This window comes from Centrocercus urophasianus, unplaced genomic scaffold (genome assembly GCF_019232065.1).
Source record: "Centrocercus urophasianus isolate 14NV4802_14NV808 unplaced genomic scaffold, USGS_Curo_1.0 seq_25, whole genome shotgun sequence".
Classification (NCBI taxonomy): domain Eukaryota; kingdom Metazoa; phylum Chordata; class Aves; order Galliformes; family Phasianidae; genus Centrocercus; species Centrocercus urophasianus.
This window is the reverse complement of record NW_024884811.1, coordinates 536069-559462: the sequence shown is the minus strand read 5'-3', so window position 1 is coordinate 559462 and position 23394 is coordinate 536069. Positions and strand designations below refer to the sequence as shown.

Sequence of the window (23394 nt, the reverse complement as noted above, 5' to 3'; positions counted from 1 at the left end):
TGGAAATGCACCTCTGTAAGGACTAGCTTGGCTTTTGGCCTCATCAAGGTCTTGACAAGGCTTACTGCTGATTAAAAGGATTCAGAACTGGGATGTCTGCACTTGTACTTGGCTAAAGATAGCAAATACAAGATTTCTGTTACAACTAGAGAAGTTAAGCACAGCATTGCAGGCCTGTGTCTTGTTCAGAGTGATCACCATCCTCCAAGACAGCTACTTAACCAGGGCTAGCCATAGGAACTAAGTGACTGACTTTGAGCTGGGGGTACAGAAGCAGAAGTACTAATCTCTGACTATGAGATTAGCAGCCTCAGTCCTAAGTACAGTCCTAATCAAGGGATACAGGTCTGTGGGACCTGTGAGGCCTCATTCCTTATCAGTAGGACCTATGCTAAGGTGCAATCACTGTATTTCAGCCCTGAGTTTAACTTTACTTTGTATTTACTCTTGCCTACTACTGTGTATTACCTAGTCTCCTACAGTTTAACAGTTTGTGATATTCAATCACAAAAGCTACTGTGACAGAGATACTTTTAAAAGATGCTTCCTGTTCCTTTTTTTTTTTTTTTTTTTTTTTTTTTTTTTTTAATACTGAATACTACAGACTAATATAACCTCTTCCATGTTAGAGCCAATGATTTCATTGGATGCTGGCTGTGTTCAGAGCAGAAACCTTTCAGACTCAACTTTCAGGACAACTGCTAAAATCCAAGATCAATAGCTCTTAAATTTCAGAACTCTTAAATTGAACTTAAACTTTTTTCAATAGATATGAGAACATGCCGGGTAAATGAAATCAGCTGTGGTCCTCAGTCAACCCAATGTATCCCAGTGTCCTGGAAATGTGATGGTGAAAAAGACTGTGACAGTGGAGAAGATGAAGAGAATTGTGGTAAGGGATGAAATGGTGGCTGCATAACTCTATTTGAAATTGACTTGTCTGAAAAGGAGCTAGCTGGACAGTATACCTGGGAAGATAAATTTATTATATCACTATTTTCTTAAACCTATATGTATTGCAGCCCACTTAAAAAAAACAAACAAACAAACAAACAAAAAAAAAAAAAAAAACAAACCAGATCTTTTCTAACAGTACTCTACACTTTGAAATTAAGAAATACAACAGCGTAAGCTATTCACCATCTGTCTTTTTCTCTGGCTAGTTTTGGGAATAGCTGTAGGCTTAGTTACAAGTCAGATAAACCATCAGAATTTGTTCTTTTTAGGGTTTCTTAACAGATAACTCTACTTGCTCCTTATATTAAGTTTGTCTCCTAAAGATGTAGCTGGGATTTGTGGCCAAGGAAGCAACTAATTTACTACATAGCCCTGTTTTACAGTATTTTGCACGCTTATTTGAAAGTGTAGATTAGGGAAGCTGGGTTTCAAGCGTTAAGGGGCAACTTCAAGCCAGTCCACAAGTGCAGCCAAAGCTGCCTCTTAGGGTGCAGTGTTTGTGGCTTGTTCTAATGTTTTTGCTGTAAATGAGTTGCCTGAGGTGTCCTGAGGTGAGACAGATTTGCTGAAGCAGAGTTACAGGGCTTGCTTCTACCACAGCTACCTTGCCTGGATGGCTTAATGAGGTACAGATCTTTGGACTTGTACTCTGCATCTGTGGGGTAGCTGTCCTTTTCAGCAAGCAAATGATTTAATCTGACAAGTATATCTACAGACAGCATTTCTAATGAAGTTGATAGAACTATCAGCCTAGGCATACTGAGCTGCTAGCTACATTACTATAAAACCAGTATTATCTGTACCAACAGAAGTTCTGCGACTGCTTAATGTCACAGGACCAACTTTTGCAAGATCTTCATCAGCTTATCTTTAGTGGCCCAGGTAAATGAGCCACTACTATCCTGGCACAAAACACTTCAATTTCAAACTACAGTGCATGCTGACCATCTGGCTACCAATACCTTAGACTGTATTCCAGAGTTAGCAATTCTCTTACCTTCTGTCTCTGATTCACAGGTTCTGAGCCTGTTTTCCTAAAGGCTAGCATGCTAAAGCAGAACAAACTCACTGCTTCAAAATTTTCACTCAGTAACTCAGAACTGATGTTTCTCACTTTTCATGCTTAAGGCAAGGACAGCAGTTCATATGTCGTATGTGCCTTGTAGGTGGTCAGTAAGATTATCCCAGAGCCTTCTTTGTACAGGATATTGACCTACTGCCAGCTTACAGCTGATAGAGCAAAGAAACTGAAAAGCAAAACATGTTCTTTCAAAAGTCTTCTTTATGATAACCTGCTAATATTTTTCACTCCTGTTACTGCAGGCAACGTGACATGTAGTGCAGCAGAGTTCACATGCAGTAGTGGACAGTGTATTTCCAAGAGCTTTGTCTGCAATGGTCAAGATGACTGCAGTGATGGTAGTGATGAGTTGGAGTGTGCACCTCCAACATGTGGTGTTCATGAGTTCCAGTGCAAGAGCTCAACTTGCATCCCTATCAGCTGGGTGTGTGATGATGATGCTGACTGCTCTGACCACTCTGATGAGTCTTTGGAGCAATGTGGCCGACAGCCTGCACCTCCTGTGAAGTGCTCTACCAGTGAGGTGCAGTGTGGCTCGGGTGAATGTATCCACAAGAAGTGGCGCTGTGATGGAGATCCTGACTGCAAAGATGGAAGTGATGAAATCAACTGCCGTAAGTTAACTTGGTCCTTCTTCTATAGGAGGTGCTCCTTGGCCCCTGTCTTTCCTTTGGCAGACTTCAGGAGTCAAACTGTCTAATGGCTGTCCCCACAGCTTCTCGGACCTGCAGACCAGACCAGTTCAGGTGTGAAGATGGGAACTGCATCCATGGGAGTAGGCAGTGCAATGGTGTGAGAGACTGTCTGGATGGCACTGATGAAGCAAACTGTAACAATGGTAAGTGTGCAGCTAATCAAGACTGAAGACTTGCAGAGTTGCTGAAGCTCGCAGCCTCCTCATAGTCTTCATTATCTCAGTTATTCAGTGTTCTGGACCTGGCAAATTCAAGTGCAGAAGCGGAGAATGCATAGATATTAATAAAGTGTGTAACCGTCAGGGAGACTGCAAGGACTGGAGTGATGAGCCTCTCAAGGAATGTAGTAAGTGAACAAACTTCTTGTGCAGTGCTAACTACTAAATGATTTCTCAGCCGTCAAATGTTGGGCTGAAATACTTATGTGTATTCACTTAGTAGCAAAAATAAACAAGAGTAACCCAGTTAATAGAACTGTTCTTTATCATAGCCAAATTGACTATTGGGATGACTTTGTGACCTGAAGATACATGAGTTCATTAAACTCTGAAGGTTACAGGATCCTCAGTCTTATTCTGCTGATGCCTACTTATAATACAAGCAGCATGTTGATAGCTGAGCATATGTGGTCTTGAGGTGGTCTTCTTCAAATGACTTCAAGTACCACTGTGATCTTTCTCCTTGTAAGAAAGCAGATGAGTGTCTGGTACAGCACTCCATAACTAAGATTTCAGGACTACATATATATGCTGTTTAAGAAATGACCAATTCTTCTCTTCTAGACATAAATGAATGTTTAGTCAACAATGGTGGATGCTCTCACATCTGCAGAGATCTTGTTATTGGCTATGAATGTGACTGTCCAGCTGGGTTTGAGCTTGTAGACAGGAGAACCTGTGGAGGCAAGTATCAAATAAGTTAATAGTAAACCTACTAGTAGTACTGTAGATGAGAACAAAATTTATTTCTCTTTACAGATATTGATGAATGCCAGAATCCTGGTATCTGTAGCCAAATCTGTATCAACCTGAAAGGGGGTTACAAGTGTGAATGTAGCCGTGGCTATCAGATGGATCTTGCTACAGGAGTGTGCAAGGCTGTGGGTAAGTATTGGCATAAGACAATATCTCTAAGCCTGAAGCCACTGCTTTGAAATGAGGCAGTAGGTGATGTAAATTTTCATGGTACTGTAGTTGTGACCCTGGTTGTGCTCTTAACAACGTAACTTGTACAGACCTGGACAGTCCTAGCATTTTGAATAATGCTATGACACAGCACTTAAAGCAACCATGTCTACCTGACAAACTTTCTCCCGGGGAGGAGAGCGTCCATCATAAAGGAAGAAAAGAATGGGGTATGGTACAGCTAAGATGTTTTTTAGCATCCGTTTCCAAGTGTGGAATGGCAGATACTAAATACAATTCGTTAAAACTGTCTTGAAGGCCATTGGTATGTGACTTGATGTCTAGAAGCATCGATAATATATACTTTTTTTCTGCAGGGAAAGAACCATGTCTAATTTTCACCAACCGACGGGATATCAGGAAGATTGGCCTTGAGAGAAAAGAATACATTCAACTAGTAGAGCAGCTAAGAAACACAGTTGCTCTAGATGCTGATATTGCTGAGCAAAAGCTTTATTGGGCTGACTTCAGCCAAAAAGCAATTTTCAGGTAAATGGACTTGGCCTCTAACTCTTAGTGCTACCCTTAGCATCCTACATTTTACCCAGGATTCTCCTGTAGGCTCTTGTGCTGAGAACTAGATAACTGATGTCCATGACTAAGCAGAGCAGGTACAACCTCCTGGAGCTAGCGTGTGTACACTTGTTGCACTTCCTTGTATCAGGTTCAATTGTGACTTTTTCTAAGGTATCTGTTTTACAAGTACATCTTCTAGAATGGACACAGCTCCTGGGCATGCAGCATTTGCTGAAGTGTGCAAAGTCTGTAGTCTGTGGGGACAAAGAGGAGTAAAAGCAAGTAATTTTTGTTTTCCAGTGCTTCTATTGATACCCGTGATAAAGTTGGTACACATACTAGAATCCTAGACAACATATACAGCCCTGCAGGAATTGCTGTTGACTGGATTTATAAGAATATCTACTGGACTGATTCATCTGCAAAGACCATTTCAGTGGCAAGCCTGAATGGCAAGAAAAGAAAGGTTTTATTTCTTTCTGAGCTGAGAGAGCCAGCTTCTATTGCTGTGGATCCTCTGTCTGGGTGAGTATTTGTCCTAGTTCTCTGGAAAGAACAAATCTACCATCTAATCCACGTGTGTTTTGATAGCTGATTTACACAGCCTTTGTCTAGCTACTCGTTAGCAAATGTCATGATTTAAAAGTGATACTACACAGTACTATACTGTGTTATGTAACATAAATTCTGCTTCACAGCTTTATGTACTGGTCAGACTGGGGTGAACCAGCAAAAATTGAAAAAGCAGGAATGAATGGATTTGACAGACAGCAGCTTGTGACAACAGAAATCCAGTGGCCTAATGGAATTGCTCTAGGTATGTTGAGTTTGTCTCTGTGCCAGAGGTAGTGTGGAGCTTTAGCAGTCTCTTGGGTACAGAAGCCAAGGTCATCCTTTAGAGAACTATTTTCAGCTTTTGATATCGGGAAGCTCTTGCATGCCTAGAGACACTACAAACAGGTGCAGCACTTCAGATGCTGAAGTGGTAACCTTCCCTACACTGTTCTGTATCCTAGCTGAGGCACAGTGTGCTTAGGCAGCACTGCAGCAGTTTTTTGCATTCAAATATAATAAGAAACAGTATGGTAGCACTGCAACTGTTCTTGAGTCTGTGGGTGTTGCAGCCTTCACAGGAAGCTCTGGCAGTCTTGTCCATGTAGCCAATAAGTGGTGGTGTTTGGTATTTCTTTTCTCCTCCTAGATCTTGTAAAAAGCCGTCTGTATTGGCTTGATTCTAAGCTACATATGCTGTCAAGTGTGGATCTGAATGGCCAGGATCGTAGACTTGTGCTGAAGTCTCATATGTTCCTTCCTCATCCTCTTGCTCTAACAATATTTGAGGTAAGAATGGCTTGCTGCAGTACTTGTCAGAGCTCTTCTTCCTAGTATGTGGCTAGCAATTATGGTGCTGAAAGAAACATAGAGATAATGGGAGGTAATGACTATTTTCTAGGATCGTGTATTCTGGATTGATGGAGAGAATGAGGCAGTCTATGGTGCCAACAAATTTACTGGAGCTGAATTGGTCACCCTGGTAAACAACCTCAATGATGCGCAGGACATCATTGTTTATCATGAACTTGTTCAGCCTTCAGGTAACTACCACAGTTTATAGTTATAACAGCATATACTTGCATGAAGCCTGCCGTGATTGTATGTTACCAAATGGTATTCTACCCCTGTATACTATCTAATTCATTTTGGTACTTGAAGCTTTCAGCTAGCCTAGCATCCCCACTGGGTTTGAGAGAGAATCTAGTTGCAGTTTCTCTTGCTTGGACAGAGCAGATATAACCTGCAGAGATAAACAACTTACTAGAGCAACTACTGAGCAAAAAATTATGCTGTACCTCTGGAGCATGAAAGCTCACTCCTGTCAATCACTTAAAATGAACCTGTACCAACAGGCAGGAACTGGTGTGAAGAGAACATGGTAAATGGAGGCTGTAGCTACCTGTGCCTGCCTGCTCCTCAGATAAATGAACACTCTCCGAAGTATACTTGTGCATGTCCATCTGGATATGTCTTGCAGGAGGACGGTCTGAGATGTGAAGGTATGGTAACAAAATTCTTTCAGGACTTATGGGGGAAGAACTGGGAATCAGAATGCTAAACCTGTAAGAGGCAACAATGACAGTACAGACTGACAACTTTGCATGAGTAAATCTGATGTAACTCCTCTTGGAGAGGGTGGTCTTCTAGCATGCATTAAGCTGCCCTCCAAGTCTGCAGGTACTGTTCAAAGTCCATGCCTGGCTTCTGTATCATCATCATTTGCAGTAAGACCTTGTGCTTCCACAGCTTTCTGCAGATAGCAGGCATGTGCACAAAGCATATCTGGTCCCTTTGTTAGAAAACTAGGGGTATAAACTAACATTGCTGTACAGTGAATCCACTATCTTGAAATGCTTATGGGCTGATCATGCTGAGTTTGTGTACCTCCTTTCCAGTTCCATGCAAACCTGCTGCTGATAGTACACTGAGCGCTGGCTGTGTGGCAAGCTTGTTTGTCCAGCCTAGTGGCAGTAGAATCTCCAAGGTGTCTCTTAATAAATTGCATGTCAATTGACTGCTCCAGTCAAAGCAGTGAATGTGAGGACATGGTTCTCCATTGGCTGAAGGTAGTGGCTGCTGTATAGGATAACTATGAATGTCAAAGGCTGTATTTGACTTTATGGAACCAAATATTATACAGGGAGCCTGAAATGAGGAGTAGGGTGGCTTGTATTTTCAATTACTTCAAATAGAGCTTATGCCTGTTTAACTGGCTTACTTGGTTCATGGAATCATTTTTGATCAACACCTTCAGTGGAAGCTGTACTTACTGAAATAACTAATGTCAGTGTTTCCAATAAAGCTAACAAGCTGCATGACCATTCTGCCATCTGCTAAACATTTGCTGCCATGGCTGTCATAGTTAAGCCATTGCAGAACTTTAGAATTAACTGGGTTCTTGATTTATAATTAGTTTCAGGTACTGGAACAACTGTGGCTTACACTGAGACTAAAGATACCAGCACAACTGAAAAATCTCCAACTGTTGGACTAGTTCCTGGAGGTACTGGTCCCAATAACTCAGATTGCTAAACAAAAGATAAGAGAAATGCAAACTGACCTATTAGCATACTTGAAATCTTCTCCTTTGCATGCAAGTAGAAAAAACAAGCTACTGCATGTATGTAGTAGAAGTACAACAGCTGGAGTATGTGATAAACAGAATTTGTTTATTTATGACTGTATGTATGGAACCTGTAGGTTCCATGAAACGCAAAAAGTGCTCAAAGAAGGGTAGCAAAAAAAAACTTAAGATAAGATGAAGCCTCTTAGCGCTGTTCTTGTAGAACGTTAACCTAATAATTTGGAGCAACTTTTGGGCTTAAGTCTTAGTAAGAAATCTGAAAAAATCTGCTAGCTTGTGATCAAGCAACCTCATTACTTTATGAATTCTTGTGCAGGTTTCAACATCAGTAGTGTGGTGTCTGAAGTAGCTGCAAGAGGAGCAGCAGGAGCTTGGGCTGTTCTTCCTATCTGTGAGTACCACTTGTTGAGATCCCTTTTGGTGTGGTAAGCTCTTCTTGTTCACAAGTTTGACTTGATGCTACTCTATACTTAAAATGTATGTCTCTTCCTAAAGTATTGCTGGCGATGGCTGCAGTGGCTGGCTACTTCATGTGGCGTAATTGGCAGCACAAGAACATGAAAAGCATGAATTTTGATAATCCCGTCTATCTGAAAACTACAGAAGAGGATCTCACAATTGATATTGGCAGACATGGTGGTTCAGTTGGACACACCTACCCTGCAGTAAGTAAACTGATTGACATGCCTGAGGTTCCAAGCTAGTCCTCAGACTAGATGTAGCAGAGAACTGCTGATTGACTTTCAAGATGAGGCTGGATCAGGCCCTGAGCAACCTGATCTGGTTGTGTATGTCCCTGTTCATTGCAGGGCAGTTGGACTAGATGACCTTTAAAGGCCCCTTCCAACTCCAAGGATTCCATGATTCTGTAAATTGGGAGAGGTGGCTGTTTTGGAAAGCAGAGGCATACTGACTGCTCGAAACTACTGGGCTGAATCAATTGAGAGCTCATACTTTTAATCAAGATTTAAGTCATAGCAGGCAACTTCTGCTGTATTACTCAGATGGAGTAAACCAGTGCAAGTTTTTAGCCTGCAGAACTAGCACATAATTCAGATTTCCCTATAGCAAAGGTGTGCATTGGTTGTTTTTGTTGTTTTTTTTTTTTTTTTTTTGTCCTTTATTGGTAAAATTGTAGTTAACACACTTCTTTTCTTTTTACAGATATCTGTTGTAAGCACAGATGATGATATGCTGTGAGCACTGGATCAGTAATCACTTTCAGTTTACTTTGTGTTTTACACTTACGGGGATGATAAACATGCTTGTGGCTGAAAGACTTCCTCCGTTCTTTGGAAGAATGAAGAAACTTTCTCTGTGTATGGAACACTTACATAATTTGCTGTTTTATACAGTTTAACAACCAACTCTGTAAATACCTGTCCACAACAATTCAGCTTTTAGTGGTTACTGTTTTATCAGTAACCCTTGAATTGGTCAGTCAGTAACACCACTGGCCAAATACAAAGCACTTTCCATAGAAAGCCATATTCCAGCCACAACTTGTGCTATAGTATAACAGCTGTACATATGTGTATATGCCACTTGTAAATATTTCTGGAAAATCACTATCAAGCACTTTGAAATACTTAAAATGTAAATTATTGTACACTGTCTTTTTCAATGGTTGGGGCAATGGCAATAGGAAAAAACGGGTTACTATGATTGCCAAAAATTTGTAAGCATAAGTAATTTTGTATGTATGACTGAAACAACATTGTCTCATACCTCTTAGAGCTCTACAGGTATGAATGCTCTTTGGGGAAACCACTGTAAATCTGAAATTCAGAGAAGGGGGAGAAAATAATAATAAAAAAAACAAAACCAAAAACTAAGCAGTTAAAGTATTGGTCTCCATTATTCTCCTCCCACTGTAGTGGAACATGTCTCCAGAGTCAGTAAGAGTGTGAAGTGCTGGCTGAAGTTATTTCAGCAGTACCTAGACTGTGAAGGGAGTACTGACCTGACAGCTGCTTGAGCAGGGGTCTGACCGTGTTGTCTTTTATAAGAGTCCAGGTGGACAACTGGAGTAGGTTTTTGTTTTTTTTTTTTTTTTTTAAGGGCTAATAGCTCCTATCAGTCTTCAACTACACTTCAGTGCACAAGAGGTAGTACTGACAGATGCTACATGCCAGAGGTGGGTATCAAAGCAGTATCAGTCAGGTAAATGTAAATGCCTTGCATAGTACAAGCTAGCAGTGATGCAAGTTGTTAGCCCTTATTCTTGATGGCAGCTACGGTGCAGATGGCATGAAGGAATGGTAGAGGTGTAGCTTCATTATTCACCATGGCAGCCTGCTCTGGGAGTCTCAGAGCCAAAAAGCCCATGTTGCTACACCTGTGAGGTAGTGTTCCCTTCCCTTCTGGAGCAAGGGCGCTGTCTGATTTGGAGTAGGAGGGGAGGAACTGATCCATTGTGTGAGTGATGCTGACCCTTGCACTTTATTGGTGCTCTGCCTTCAACAGATGAAGTAGGTGGACCTGCTGAGCTTTTCCTACTTGCTTATACCTTGGGGAATTTAACTTAAAATGCAAGCTGAGTTAACAATTCACCTTAGATTGTTAATTTATAGTATTGGCTCTGATCACCTTCACTGCTGGAGCCTTTCTCCTGGGTGAACACAACAATTAATAATCTCTACAACTGTTCTGACTCTAGAAGGTGGAATTCATCCCCCTAGTAGCTGTCTAGTGCATTCTGTTTCTGTGTTCAATTTGGTAGCACCAGATCTATTCCTTGTATACTAGTGCAATAAAGAACGACAACTGAATTACCTTGCAGCTTCTGTGGTTCAAGTACTTTGTTCTGTGATTGGAGTCAAGAAATGCAAAGATTTTGATGTTTATGCTATGACTGCTTTAGTAGTCTCCAACTTATAACTAGGGAAGCCATCTTCTGCTCACTCATTTTCTTAATGCCAGATTCATTTTTTGGATCTTGGTCTTGAATTGTCACTCCCATGAACTGTGCTGTGCTTCGTTGTGGCTAAGCCTAATGCAGATGTGATAAAATAGTTAACTTCTCTCCTAGGGTGAAGAAATTATTTCTTCTTGGATAAAGGTTTGAGGATAAGATATGGTCTAGAAGAAGCTAACATTTCTTGGTCTTGCTTCAGTAATGCCTTGTTAAGAATTCTCCATCAATTATACTCTAAAATAATAACCATAAAAATCAAGACAGGACTTGGATTAGTTCCTGGACTTGGTTCTAATGCCTGTTCTCACTGTTTACATTTAGGGCCTGCTCTCTTGATGCTGTTCTGTGTATGTCTTGACAGATGAGGACAGTTTCCAACTTATGCAGATTTAGGAAACTCACTACTCCTTGGGGAGTTGAAGCTTTATCAAGCTATCTCTGGCAACTCTTGTATGCCTCTAGATGTTTTCTGAATCTGGAATAACTTGCAAATAAGAGATTGCAAGGAGACCTTTGAATTTTTTTGGTTAAGAATACTCTTTATCCCAGAAACTACTCAGGAAGACAAAGTGCCTTTAATTTCAGCATAATATGCGAGAATCATTAGTTTGGCTTTATTTCTTTGTTTTGCTTTTTTTGTTGTTTGGTTTTTCCTGTTAACTGTCTAACTCAGGATGCTATGAAGTAGGTGTGCTGAAATGTGGCAAAATCTAAAGCTGAATTGTCAGCCAGCAGCTAAATGGAAGCAAAAAGCTTTGCCTTTTTAGTCTTTGTATGGAATATGTTTAACATCACTTTTCTTGCTAAAATTCCTTGCTGTCACTGGTGTCATACCAAACACCACATAGAATAATCAATAAAGGCACTTATTCCTGATGTTGACATTCAGTGGAAATTGAAACTTAAATCCTTTTTTCAGAATCTGAAACAGAAATTGTAAGCTCTAGGAATTTATCTCCTGATTTGATTTCAGTATACTGAACAAAGTTGTCAGAACAGTGCTTAGACACACAAGTTGTTTCTATAGTCCATAGGAGGCCTAACACTTTATACCTTCCAATAGCTGGAGGGAGGAGGGAAAGGTGTATAACAGCCAGTTACATAACATGCTCTAAGAGTACATAAAATGTACTTAGTTACAGATGGTTTTTGTCTCTTTCTCTCACACAGATTTTTCTGCCCTGCCCTCTATCGTTTTTTCTGTGTGTTTTGAAATTGTTTATTTCTACTGCAGGCTTGGAAAGTAGTCAGGGATTCCTTCTGTATAAACCACTCCAACTGCATAGACAAATGCCTTACTATCTTTGAACAATTTTTTTCCCCTGCCATCTGCATGTCTTTGACTCTGTTTTATTGCTCTGTCATGTGACTCTTCTGGCACCTAATGAAGGTGGTGTAGCTGCACAGAGTACTGCCTTTGCAGCAGTCTGTGGCTGTGTTGATGGCTGCTAAATGGATTCTCAGAGCTTATCCTTGTCTGAGCTCCTCAGCTGTGGTCTCAAGGGCTCCCAGAGCAATGTGATATTAACAAGGTCTTTGGTCAGGTTTCACGGATAACTTGGCTTCCTATGGCACCTGAAGAATGTATTGCCAACAGACGCATAAATATGACTTCAGCTGGTTACTGAAGTAGTATTTAAATGGTGTAATTTTTGTTTCCTATCTGAACTCAAAGCTCTATGGTTCTGAATACTTTTTACGTTTGATGTCTGCTAACCAGTATGAGTTCAGAACTAATTTTTAGGCTTTTTTTATTTCTTTCTCTTACAAATGCTCACATTTCTTTTAGCAGTGAATCTGCTCCCATACTTTTTTGCCTGCTATTTGATGTGCCTTTGAGCAATAATGTAAAATACCTATAATGCTAGCAAAAGCAGATGAATATAAAGGGAATTGAAGTTGCTCAGTGCTTCGCTTCTTCCTCTTCTCTGTTTCTCTAAAAATAGCTGCTATGTACCTTTTGCCAAGCCAACTTGTATTTGCTTACATTCTTAATGAAAATACCTATCTTTCTTTTCCATCAAATCTTTGCTCAGAGAAGATACACTTATCTTCACACTTACCTGTTTTTACATGAGTGCTGAATCTTGCCAGTTTAGGGAAGATGGAAAATGGAGACAAAGGCTCAGGCATGAAGAAATGTAGTGGGAGGGCTCAGATGAAGGAAAAAAAAATCTTGCAGCTGTAGCAGCACTCTTCTTTCAATAGCCTTGGGTGTGAATGAAGGCCTGCCAGCATGCTATGGGATGTCTGTAAAGGAATACGTTCCTCTTTGTCTTGCCTTGTTTGACACAAATGTATTGAAAGTGACACAAGTATTGAAAGAACAGGCTTGGAGTGATCTGCTCTATTAAAATACATTCCTGGTTTACTGTTTTTCACTTTCATTGTCTTGAAAAAAAATCTCAGATTTCCCCTGTTCAATGAAAAAACCTTTAAGAGAGAGGCTATGAAGTCACACAGCTTGCCTGCTGCATATCTGGGCATCTGAAAATTTAAAATATAGATTGCATGTTGAGTGATACTGGTCTTGATTCTGCCTTGCACAGTCCTATTCCAGACATGTACATACCTCTAGCAAGCTATAAAAACTTGCTCTAATTTGGACCTGATCTGTGGAAAAAAAATCTAAATTCCACAAACTGTGAACCGATTACAGAAATCTAAAGTTAACTAGGACACTCCCTGGTGTGTAATGAATTGCTTGAACACAGGAAACAATGGGCACAAAGTCAAGTTAAATTATTTGGAAAAACTGATTTAATAGGTTATGTTTGTTTGTTGCAGACATACTGTCATGCTAAAGGGTTAATACCCAATTCAGTGGTGCAAATCCAATTGCGTGGAATGGAATTTGTGATCACTCAGGGAGTTTGGCCATGCCCAATGAGAACTCTTAACATTATGAATTCACTGATAGCGTGGAGCACCTTCATCTCGCTGTGTCTGAATGGACTTGTATGATCACCCTTAAGAATTTGGCTGTGGTGTTTTACACTCTGTTCTACTCTCCATGTATTCCAAGCTCCTCTGGTGGTGCTAAGAAGCTAAGGTTTGTAGATCTTGTGTTGCTTACAGAACTGCCATGGAACACACTCCACAGATGTTCACTGTGTTGCACCCTGAAGGTTTCTCCGAAGCTTTTCTTCTTTTAAAAGGGGAATATCCCAATAAGCTACTTCCAGTAATAATTTCACATAATCCACCCTGAGACTATAGTCACTCGAGCTTCACAATATTCAGAAGGAATTGAGGAGGTCACAAGCAGTCTTGTTCTGAGGATTAGAGTTCAAAAGGCTCTTGGGCTGCTCACTATTTATGGGATAAGATGGTTGACTCATTGTATTTAGCAGTACACTGTTAGCAGTCCTGAGCAACCCTTGAGCATAATAGCCAGGCTGGAGAAGGAGAATGGGAGTAGGAGGGAAAACACTGTCACAACATATCTTCTGTAGAAAAATTAAGTGGTTCTCAGGTACTTTTCCCTACGTTCTCCAGACATGATTTTTGGAGTTCGAACTTCAGATTATTCATAAATGAAAATGCTTTATTATTCTGTCAGTCCATAGGTTTCAAGAACTTGGATAGGAACTTGAGAGGATTAGCTTAATGTTCTGAGCAGCAATTTCCCTCCAGTGAAAGGTATTCGTTGTTGAAAGGCCCCTTGGAAATGGTCCCTGATCACTGAATATAGAGATTGCCATAACTGCATAGAAGCAGTGTTGCCTCCTATGTGGTCCCTCTTGCAGCTGCATGCAAGTGATAAATTGTGGTTTTGTTTGGGCTACTTTTACTTTATAATTTCTTAGGTCTTTATTGTATGAAAACTAATTTGTACATTTATATCTATCACTTACCCTTTCTAATTCAAGAAAGCCTGTAAATTTGTGCCTACATAACAGATCATGGTTAGCATAAACTCAGCATACGAGAGGGAAGGAAAAGGAAAAATATTGATATTTTTAATTTGTATTTTACCTACACTAGTCCCCTAGGCCTAGGTACTCCTATTAGTCTCCGTGATGAAATTTGATGGACACGTGAAGGGAAAGATCATGAGAAACATTTTGCATAGAGCTAACAAGTGTTGATTGCACCTTACCAACATGCCTAGTGTCAGTCTTTCTACCCTGTCTTTTACAATATTCCTGTGTACAAACTGTGATACATTGCAGCTTGAAGGGGAGGACAAAGGGAAGGGAAAAAAGTGGTTAGGTGCTTGTGCTGTGAGGGATATGGTCAATGATTTGTGCACTGCGTGGAGGTGGGTAACAAGAAGGAATCATAGAATCACCGAAGTTGGAAAAGACTTCCAAGATCATCTTGTCCAACCATCCACCTACCACCAATATTTCCCCACTAAACCATGTCCCTCAGTACAACATCTAAACACCTCTTAAACACCTCCATGGACAGTGACTGCCCGGGCAGCCCATTCCAGCAACCTGACCTGACTCAGAGAAGTATTTCCTAATGTTTATCCAGAATCTCCCCTGGTGCAACTTGAGGCTTTTCCCCCTAGTCCTATTGCTAGTTACATGAGAGAAGAAGCTGACCCCCACCTCACCACAACCTCCTTTCAGGCCTTTGTAGAGAGCAATAAGGTCTCCCCTGAGTCTCCTCTTCAGACTATAGAATCCCAGTTCCCTCAGCCTCTCCTCATAAAACTTGTGCTCCAGACCCCTCACCAGCTTCACTGCCTTTGTCTGCATACAGCCCAGTGCCTCAATGTTTTCCTTATATGAGGGGTCCAAAACTGAACACAGTATTCAAGATGCAGCCTCAACAGAGCTGAGCTGAGTACAGAGTTCTGCTAGCAGCACTATTTGTGATGCAAGCCAGGATGCCATTGGCCTTCTTGGCCACCTGGGCACACTGCTGGCTCGTGTGAGAGCTGACAAAAACTCCCAAGTCCGTTTCCTCTAAACAGTCTTCCAGCCTGGAAGACTTCCCTCTATCCTGGGATGAGTCTTGATCAACATCTTTGTCAGGAATTCTGAGGAGTGCATAGAGGATGTGATTATCAGGTTTACAGAGGACAAGAAATTGGTGAAGAGGCAGAACACTGGTTAAGAGTAGAAGTGCTGTCTGTGGATACCTGAACATGTGTGAAGAGGCGGCTTGGTAGGGACCCCAGAGAGATGTCTCAGAGAAGAATACAGCCCTGAGAATCAAGGAGGGCAGAGGCTGTCTCCTCTGCTAAGAGCTCATCAGATCTCATCTGGGTATTGCATCTGCTTTGGGGCCACCAGAAGAGGAAGGATATTGATAAACATGGCCTTATTCAGTAAGCAGCCAGCAAGATGGCTCTAGGAGAGAGGTCTTGCCCTGAGAGAACACGCTGCAGAAAGAAGCCACTTCTGCTGGGAAAAGCATCATTTTATTCTCCAGTTCCATCTGAAATGAGTAGCTCAATAATTTATTTTACACTTCAAAATGTATTACTGCTTCAAGCTCTTGTAGTCTGCAGGTCATATGAAGATTGAAATTTATTTACTCCCTTGAGAGTATTCTTACTCTCTAGGAAGTAGTGATTTTCTATATTTCAGCTTGTTCCTGAAGTGCTAAAAGGAGTTCCCATGTGAACCTTTTCCAAATAATGACATTTACTAAAATCTCAGTACAAAAATTCGGATTAGATGTGCAATTATTAATGCAAGAACAACGTAGTCATTCTAATTTTCTTTGAAGAAGAAAAAGCTATATCTCTTTCATTAAGTAGCAGTAGTAGGGGTGTTTTGGAGAGTTTTTTTTTGTTAGTTTCGTGGTTGCTGGTTGTTGGGTTTTTTGTTTGTTTTTGTTTGAGGAATAGGATAAAGTAATTGAGGGAGGAGTTGTCCCCGCTGAATTTATATCTGAACTTTTTGTTGTGATCCCTTCAAATTACTAAGTTCCCACTACCAGGTAAATTTTGCCTTAATATTAGAATTTGCACAGTTGCTTGGAAAGAAGTAGATACTGTCAAATCATTGAATGAGCTGCCAGTAGACGAATAGTTAGCTCTGCGTAACCCTTTTAATTCCTCAGACATCTTCATTGCTGATATAAATTATGTTAAGTGAACACAGACAAAGAAAAGCTGAAAGATTCTTATTTACAGGGAGCAGGATTTAAATGGTTTCATGAGAAAAAAGAAAATATGCTAAAAGAGATTTTTTTAAGCTGGCAACCTAAATACAAATCACCACCAAATGGTGAAGGCTATAATTTTGTTGGCTGTTTCAGTAATTCAAAGATTACTTGCAGTCATCAAACATTTCTCCTTATAGGATACCATATGAAGGTCCTTTGTTGACCAGTGAGAATCCCTTGCTGGTGAGTGAGGAGGCTGTTCAGTGCTCCACGCATGAACGTAGTGCACTCTGACATGACTTTCACTAAGAACAATCCCAACACTTCCACCTGGTGTTCAGCACTTACACTTTGGGGAATGGCCTCTGCAAGCAGCTGTGAAATAAATCAGCACTAATGAAAAATAATCAGCACTCCTGATGTTTATTTTGTTCTTCTATTCATTGTCTGACACTTCAGTAGCAGCCAGTTAATTTAACGAAAAACAGTGTGGCACTTTTCAACATCGTGCTTTAGGGATAACTGAGAAAATGAATGTGCCTTTAAATTATTTTGGAATGGGAGTAAGCAAAGCATCCAGCCTGATCATGCATTCAAAAAGAGAACAGGAAAACCCCAATCCCTGAACCAGTGCAGGATACAGCACTCACTTCTAGCTGTTATAGAGCTTGGGTTAGTCCGGAGTAACATTCACCATCCATCTCCCGAGTCAAAGAGCAAGAATAAGCACATCCTGGATGTACATCCTGGATTATTTTGATTTTCAGAAACAAATGAAAGTATTGGAGCATTTGATTACAGAGAAGAGCATAAAATAAATTAAAGCCAGAGGTTAAGCTGCCACATTAACTTGTCTTGCTTGGAATCGCTCTTGGTTCAGACTATTACTTTATGAGCTGCAGTGAGTACAGAGAAGAGAAATAAAAAAAAGATTCCCAGTCCCTAGTTTGAATATGAATGAAAGTCCAGAAGGTGAGTACAGCACAACCCAGAAGAAGGGAATATATTTTGTTAGTGCTTTAATTCACTTTGGTGCTTTTCATTTGGTGCAAATTGGAAGGAAAGGAAATCAATGACTATTTTCAACTTGACAAATTTATAGCTTAAGTTGCCTAAAACTTAACAGTTTGCTTTTAAAAGAAGTACACAGATAAGTGTATCAGGAAACAGTCCAGCTTGCTCTGTACAATGTGCTTGAAAGAGGAAAATAAATGTGCAAAATTCACAGAAATCCTTAGCCTGGAACAGAAGAAAATGCCTCGCTCAGCAATTTGTCTTCTTAAACGGACAAGCTGACACAGCTAGATACAAAGAGGTATTGTCACTGGATGCTTTGGCTTGTTAGAGTTTCTGTGCTCAAGTCCATCATGTTCTATTATTTATGGTTCACAGACCTTAGAGGTATGGCATGACAACACAGTCCCGTGCTGTGTAAGGAGTCACAACTGCTTTTGGATTAGGTAGATACAGAAGGCCATTAAATAGCCCTTCTGGTAAGCAAATGGAAAGTATATTCCAGCCATTTTGCTATTTGTCTCTCATTTCATTTACAGCAAAATCTATTTTCTGTTCATCAGTTTTTCTACGTGTAACATGTCACAAGAGATTGGTGAACATTAACTAGAGCTTGTAAAGCTCTAGCAGAGCATGGAGGGGATGCAAGTGCATGTATGAACACTCATAAATATAAGAAAACATATATAAGCAGATTGCATTTATGGATGGCCAATGATACCTCTTTCTTAACCAGATTTACACAAAGACTTGAGGTGATTTCTATTGTTCTGCTACTTTGGCTTTCGCATTAGGTCATGTATCCTGGTGTGCATCATAAGAACGTTTACTTCACTGTTAGCTGTAAAACTTTTCAGTATGCTGTGCCTAATGAGAGAGAAAGCCAAAATTAAATATGAAAACTGTAATGCAAACGTATAAATTGTCTTTATTCCATGAGTTGTAATGCCTGAGATGTAATCAGCGAGTTTGAATGTTACCAGACAAGTAAACAGAAAAAGCTGTGTCATTAACTGGATTTTAAATGGTCTTATCAGTGGTTACATGAGAGAAGAAGCCAATCCCCAGCTCACCACAACCTCCCTTCAGGTAGTTATAGAGAGCAGTAAGGGGTCACCTGAGCCTCCTCCAGACTGAACAATCCCAGCTCCTTCAGCCGCTGCTCATAAGGCCTGTGCTTCAGACCCCTCACCAGCTTTGTTGTCCTCTGAACCTGCTCCAGGGCCTCAATATCTTTCTTGCAGCAAAGGGCCCAGAACTGAACACAGTACTCCAGAACTGAGTGCAGGGGGACCAGCATTGCCCTGTTCCTGCTGGCAGCACTGTTTCTGATGCAAGCCAGGATGCCATTGGCCTTCTTGTCCACCTGGGCACACTGTCGGCTCATGTTCAGCCAAGCATCAATCAATACCCCCAGGTCCATTTCCTCTACACAGTCTTCCAGCTACTCTTCCCCAAGCCTGTAGCGTTGCCTGGGGTTGTTGTGGCCAAAGTGCAGGACCCAGCATTTGGCCTTGTTGAACCTCATCCCATTGGTTTCAGCTCAGCTATCCAGTCCATCCGGATCCCTTTGTAGGACCCTGCTACCCCCAGGCAGATCGATACTTCCAGCCAACTTGGTGTCATCTGCAAACTTACTGAGAGTGCACTCAATGCCCTCATCCAGGTCATAGTATTCAGGCTGTAGATCCAGTCAGGAACAGGTTGAGAGCCTGTGGGTTAGAATTAGGGACAGGACTAATAAAGGCCAGCTGGTGATAGGAGTACACTACAGGCCACTTGATCAAGGGGAGACTGTTGACAAGGCTTTCTTGCTTCAGATGTGGGAGGCATCATGCTTACAGTCTCTCATCCTGGTGAGGGACTTCAATCATTCAGATACCTTTTGGAAAGACCACACAGCGAGCTGCAAGAAGTCCAGGAGGCTCCTGGAATCCATTAATGATAACTTTCTGGTCCAGGTATTGGACAGACTGACCAGAGGTGAGTTACTGGACCTCCTGCTCACCAATGCAGAGGAGATCATTAAAGGTGGTAAGGTTGGAGGCAGCCAGGACTGCAGTGGCCATGCCCTGTTCAAGTTTGTGATCTCGAGGAATGTGGTTCTGGAGAAGAGTGGCATCAGGACCCTGAACTTTGGAAGAATGAACTTTAAGCTGTCCAAGGAATTGTTGGCCAAAATCCCCTGGGAGGCTGTCCTTAAAGACAAAGATGTTCAGGACAGCTAGCTACTCTTCAAGGATGTCTTTATCAGGGCACAAGAACCTTCCATCCCTCTGAATAAGAAAGTGGGCAGAGGAGATAGGGAACCAGCAAGGCTTGGCAAGGACATGCTGGCCATACTGAGGGCAAAGAAAGGTGCGTACAAGCTCTGCAAACGAGAGTGTGTCACCTGGGAAGAATACAGGGATGCTGTCTGGACTCACAGACATGGGATTGGGAAAGCCAAGGTGCAGGCGGAACTGAACTTGGCGAGGGATGTGAAAAACAATAGGAGGACATTCTACAGGTACATTGGCCAGAAGAGACAGGCCAAAATGATGTACCTCCTTCAGTAAATGGAAAAGGAGAACTGGCTTCAATGGATGAAGAGAAGGCTGAGGTACTGAATGAGTTCTTTGTCTTGGTTTTCACTGGCAGCCAGGATTCTAATATTTCTCATGTCCTTGAGCCCTGCATCCCTAAACCTCTTGGTGGGGACCAGGACAGTAAATCCCCCCCAACTGTAAGGGCAGAGCAAGTCCAAGATTGCCTCATGAGATGGAATGTGTGCAAGTCTATGGAGCCAGATGGCGTGCATCCCAGGGTTCTGAAGGAGCTGGCTGAGGTGGTTGTCAAGCTGCTCTCCATCATATTTGGAAAGTTGTGGATGTCAGGTGAGGTACTGGATGACTGGAGGAAGGGTCACGTCACTCCCATTTACAAGAAAGGGAGCAAGGAGGACTCGGGGAACTACAGGTTGGTGAGTCTCACCTCTGTACCTGGGAAGATCATGGAACATATCATATGAGGAATGAACGTGTGATCCGAGACAGCCAGCACAGCTTCACCAAGGGAAGGTCATGATTAACCAAACTGGTGGCCTTCTATGATGGAGTGACAGCATTGGTGAAGAAAGGGAAGGCGACCTATGTCATTTATCTGGACTTGAGCAAGGGCTTTGACATAGTCCCCCACCACATCCTTATTTTCAAATTGGAGGGGTGTGGATTTGATGGGTGGACACTCGCTGGATAAGAAATTGGTTAAAAGGCAGACAGAGGGTGGTCATCAATGGCTCCAGGTGGAGGCCAATAATGAGCAGCATCCCCCAGCGGTCTGTCTTGGGACTGGTGCTCTTTAACATCTTTATCAATGACATTGACGACAGAATCAAGCTCACCCTCAGCAAGTTTGCTGATGACACCAAGCTGAGTGATGTGGTTGACGCAGTGGGAGGAAGGTATGCCATTCAGAGGGACCTCAGCAGACTTGAAAGGTGGGCCCAGGTGAGCCCAATGAGGTTCAACACAGCAAAGTGCAAGGTTTTGCACTTGGGCGGCAGGAATCTCAGGCATTTATACAGACTGGAAGGAGCAGTCCTTGAGAGCAGCCCTGCAGAGAAGGACCTGAGAGTTGTGATGGATGAAAAAGTTAACATGAGCCAGCAGTGTGCTCTTGCAGCTCAGAAAGCAAACGGTATCCTGGGTTCCATCAGAAGAGGGGTGGTCAGCAGGGACAGTGGAGTGACTGTCCCTCTCTACTCTGCTCTTGTGAGGCCCCATCTGGACTATTGTGTCCGGGAGCCCCCAGTACAAGAAAGAGAGCTGAGAGAGCTGTTGGAGAGAGTCCAGAGGGGAGACACAAAGATGATCAGGGGGCTGGAGCACCTCCCCTACAAAGACAGGCTGAGGGAGCCAGGCTTGTTCAGCCTGGAGAAAAGAAGGCTGCACGGTGACCTCACTGCAGCCTTTCAGTACCTAAAGAGAGCCGATAAACTTGAGTGGAGTCAACTCTTTGAAAGGGTAGATAACAGCAGGACAAGGGAGGGAGGGAAGATTTAGGTTGGATGTCAGGAGGAAGTTCTTTACCATGAGAGTGGTGAAGTGCTGGAACAGGCTGCCCAGAGAGGTTGCGGATGCCCTGTCCCTGGAGGAGTTCAAGGCCAGATTGGATGGAGCCCTGGGCAGCCTGGTCTAGTATTAAATGGGGAGGTTGTGGCCCTGCATGTGGCAGGGGTGTTGGAGATTCATGATCCTTGAGGTCCCTTCCAACCTGGGCGATTCTGTGTGATTCTGTGATTTGAGAAGATAATTTTCATTCTGCTGATCTTAAATCAAATTCTGCACTGCCTGCTCCCTGAAAGTGGGCATATTTGTTTATTATTAAACTAGTCATAATTAAGAGTTTTTCTTCTATGCTAATATTGCCCTCATCAATCTTTCACTTTTAATTTCTCCTCTGCTACTCTTCTCAACAGGCTCCTTGGATCATTAGCAAACATGAGCAGTACAAGATAATCAGCAATGCAGGAAGAAAGAGACAGTCTTCTGAGGGTAGGTCACCCCATACTGTTTAAGATGTCAGCAAATAGTTCTTTTTTTTATTTTTTTATTCCACTTCAGAAAACATTGCTAGGTATTCCCACTGTGAGGAAACATAGCTTGCTGGAAAGCTGGGAGAGACCAGGATGCAGCCCTCCCCACAGCCTCCACACTTTTGCTCTGCTTCAGCAGTGCAGAAGGAACACCAAGCTGCCCAGTGCAGAATTTCACACAGCTCACACAGAACCTGAGTGGTGCTTCTGTGGTACTGATCCGGTTGTGCTGGGGGACCAGGCCACTCCTCAGGAAGCGTGGAGCACAAAGCTGGGTTCCGTGGCTTGCATCTGGGACGTGAGCCAAGCACAGGAGAGCCCTGAGGATGTGCGCCGCCTCCCACTCTCCTCCCCACAGCAGCTGCATGCTGCAGCACCCAAATAAATCTTCATCACTCCATGGTGGATCTTTTGTTCAGCTGCTTTTGCACATGGAGGCCTGGGTGTGCCATCAAGTTAACACAGGATTCAGAGCCTGAATCTGCACTGTTGTCAACTTTGAGCAGTAATTAAATGTGCATGCCAAACAGCAGTTAAACAGCTCTACACCCCGACCAGCATTTTGTCTGGCTTTTGTGTGCAATCAAGTGATTGCACAAGAGGCAAAACAGAATAAAATCCATCCTCTGAAGAGGGAGATCATTTCAGCAAGAATAGCTTACTTGCTGCAGAACAAACTGCGGATTTAGCCATATCATTGTCATTTCCACCCTAGCTACAATTAATTAAAAGTCCCTTCATGCAATTAAAAAGAAAAAGAGAACACTCAGATATATTTGTGATTGTACCCAGACACACAAAAACAACACTGTGTGTGGCATCATGCTGAACAAGAAAAGGTATTTTTAAGAAATACTTTCAGTGGCACAAATGAAAATTGAAACATTCCCACATCTTACTCTGATTTCAACAAATTCAAAGCAAAGTTATTTGTTCTGGATAAAGGGGAAAATAACAGATCACTAAAAATGTCACGCATTAAGTTTATTTCACAGCTTCAATGTTGGATATCACTTCCATTACAGTGATGTAACAGCATAAAATACAATATTCCTTGTCTGAAACTCTATACTTCTGATGGGTTTGCCTAGAGTTTGGAGGACAGCCATTCCTCAAATGTCTGTGGGGAATCTGGAGCTGGGACTGCAACCCTATTTCCTCAAAGTAGCAGCTTTTACAGACATGGTAAAAGAAAGTAACTGCCTGCCAAGTTCAGTAGGACACAATTTGCAGAAGAGCAGTC

At 42.0% G+C, this 23394-nt stretch overlaps 1 protein-coding gene across 2 annotated transcripts in view; it reads left to right on the top strand.

Annotated features, from left to right (window-relative positions):
- VLDLR (very low density lipoprotein receptor) overlaps window positions 1-9629 on the top strand; it is a 15306-nt gene extending 5677 nt beyond the window's left edge. The window contains exons 3-18 of one of the 2 annotated variants that reach the window (XM_042825910.1): window positions 770-892; window positions 2281-2652; window positions 2754-2876; window positions 2957-3079; window positions 3516-3635; window positions 3711-3836; window positions 4235-4406; window positions 4734-4958; window positions 5132-5250; window positions 5635-5774; window positions 5887-6028; window positions 6341-6487; window positions 7402-7491; window positions 7889-7963; window positions 8068-8237; window positions 8737-9629. In XM_042825910.1, the coding sequence (XP_042681844.1) occupies window positions 770-892; window positions 2281-2652; window positions 2754-2876; window positions 2957-3079; window positions 3516-3635; window positions 3711-3836; window positions 4235-4406; window positions 4734-4958; window positions 5132-5250; window positions 5635-5774; window positions 5887-6028; window positions 6341-6487; window positions 7402-7491; window positions 7889-7963; window positions 8068-8237; window positions 8737-8772 (2303 nt within the window). In that variant the 3' untranslated portion in view covers window positions 8773-9629. Of the gene's footprint in view, window positions 1-748; window positions 893-2280; window positions 2653-2753; window positions 2877-2956; window positions 3080-3515; window positions 3636-3710; window positions 3837-4234; window positions 4407-4733; window positions 4959-5131; window positions 5251-5634; window positions 5775-5886; window positions 6029-6340; window positions 6488-7401; window positions 7492-7888; window positions 7964-8067; window positions 8238-8736 lie in introns of those variants that run through there. The other variant, XM_042825908.1, reaches the window with a different exon arrangement.
- The last annotated feature ends 13765 nt before the right edge of the window (window positions 9630-23394 follow it).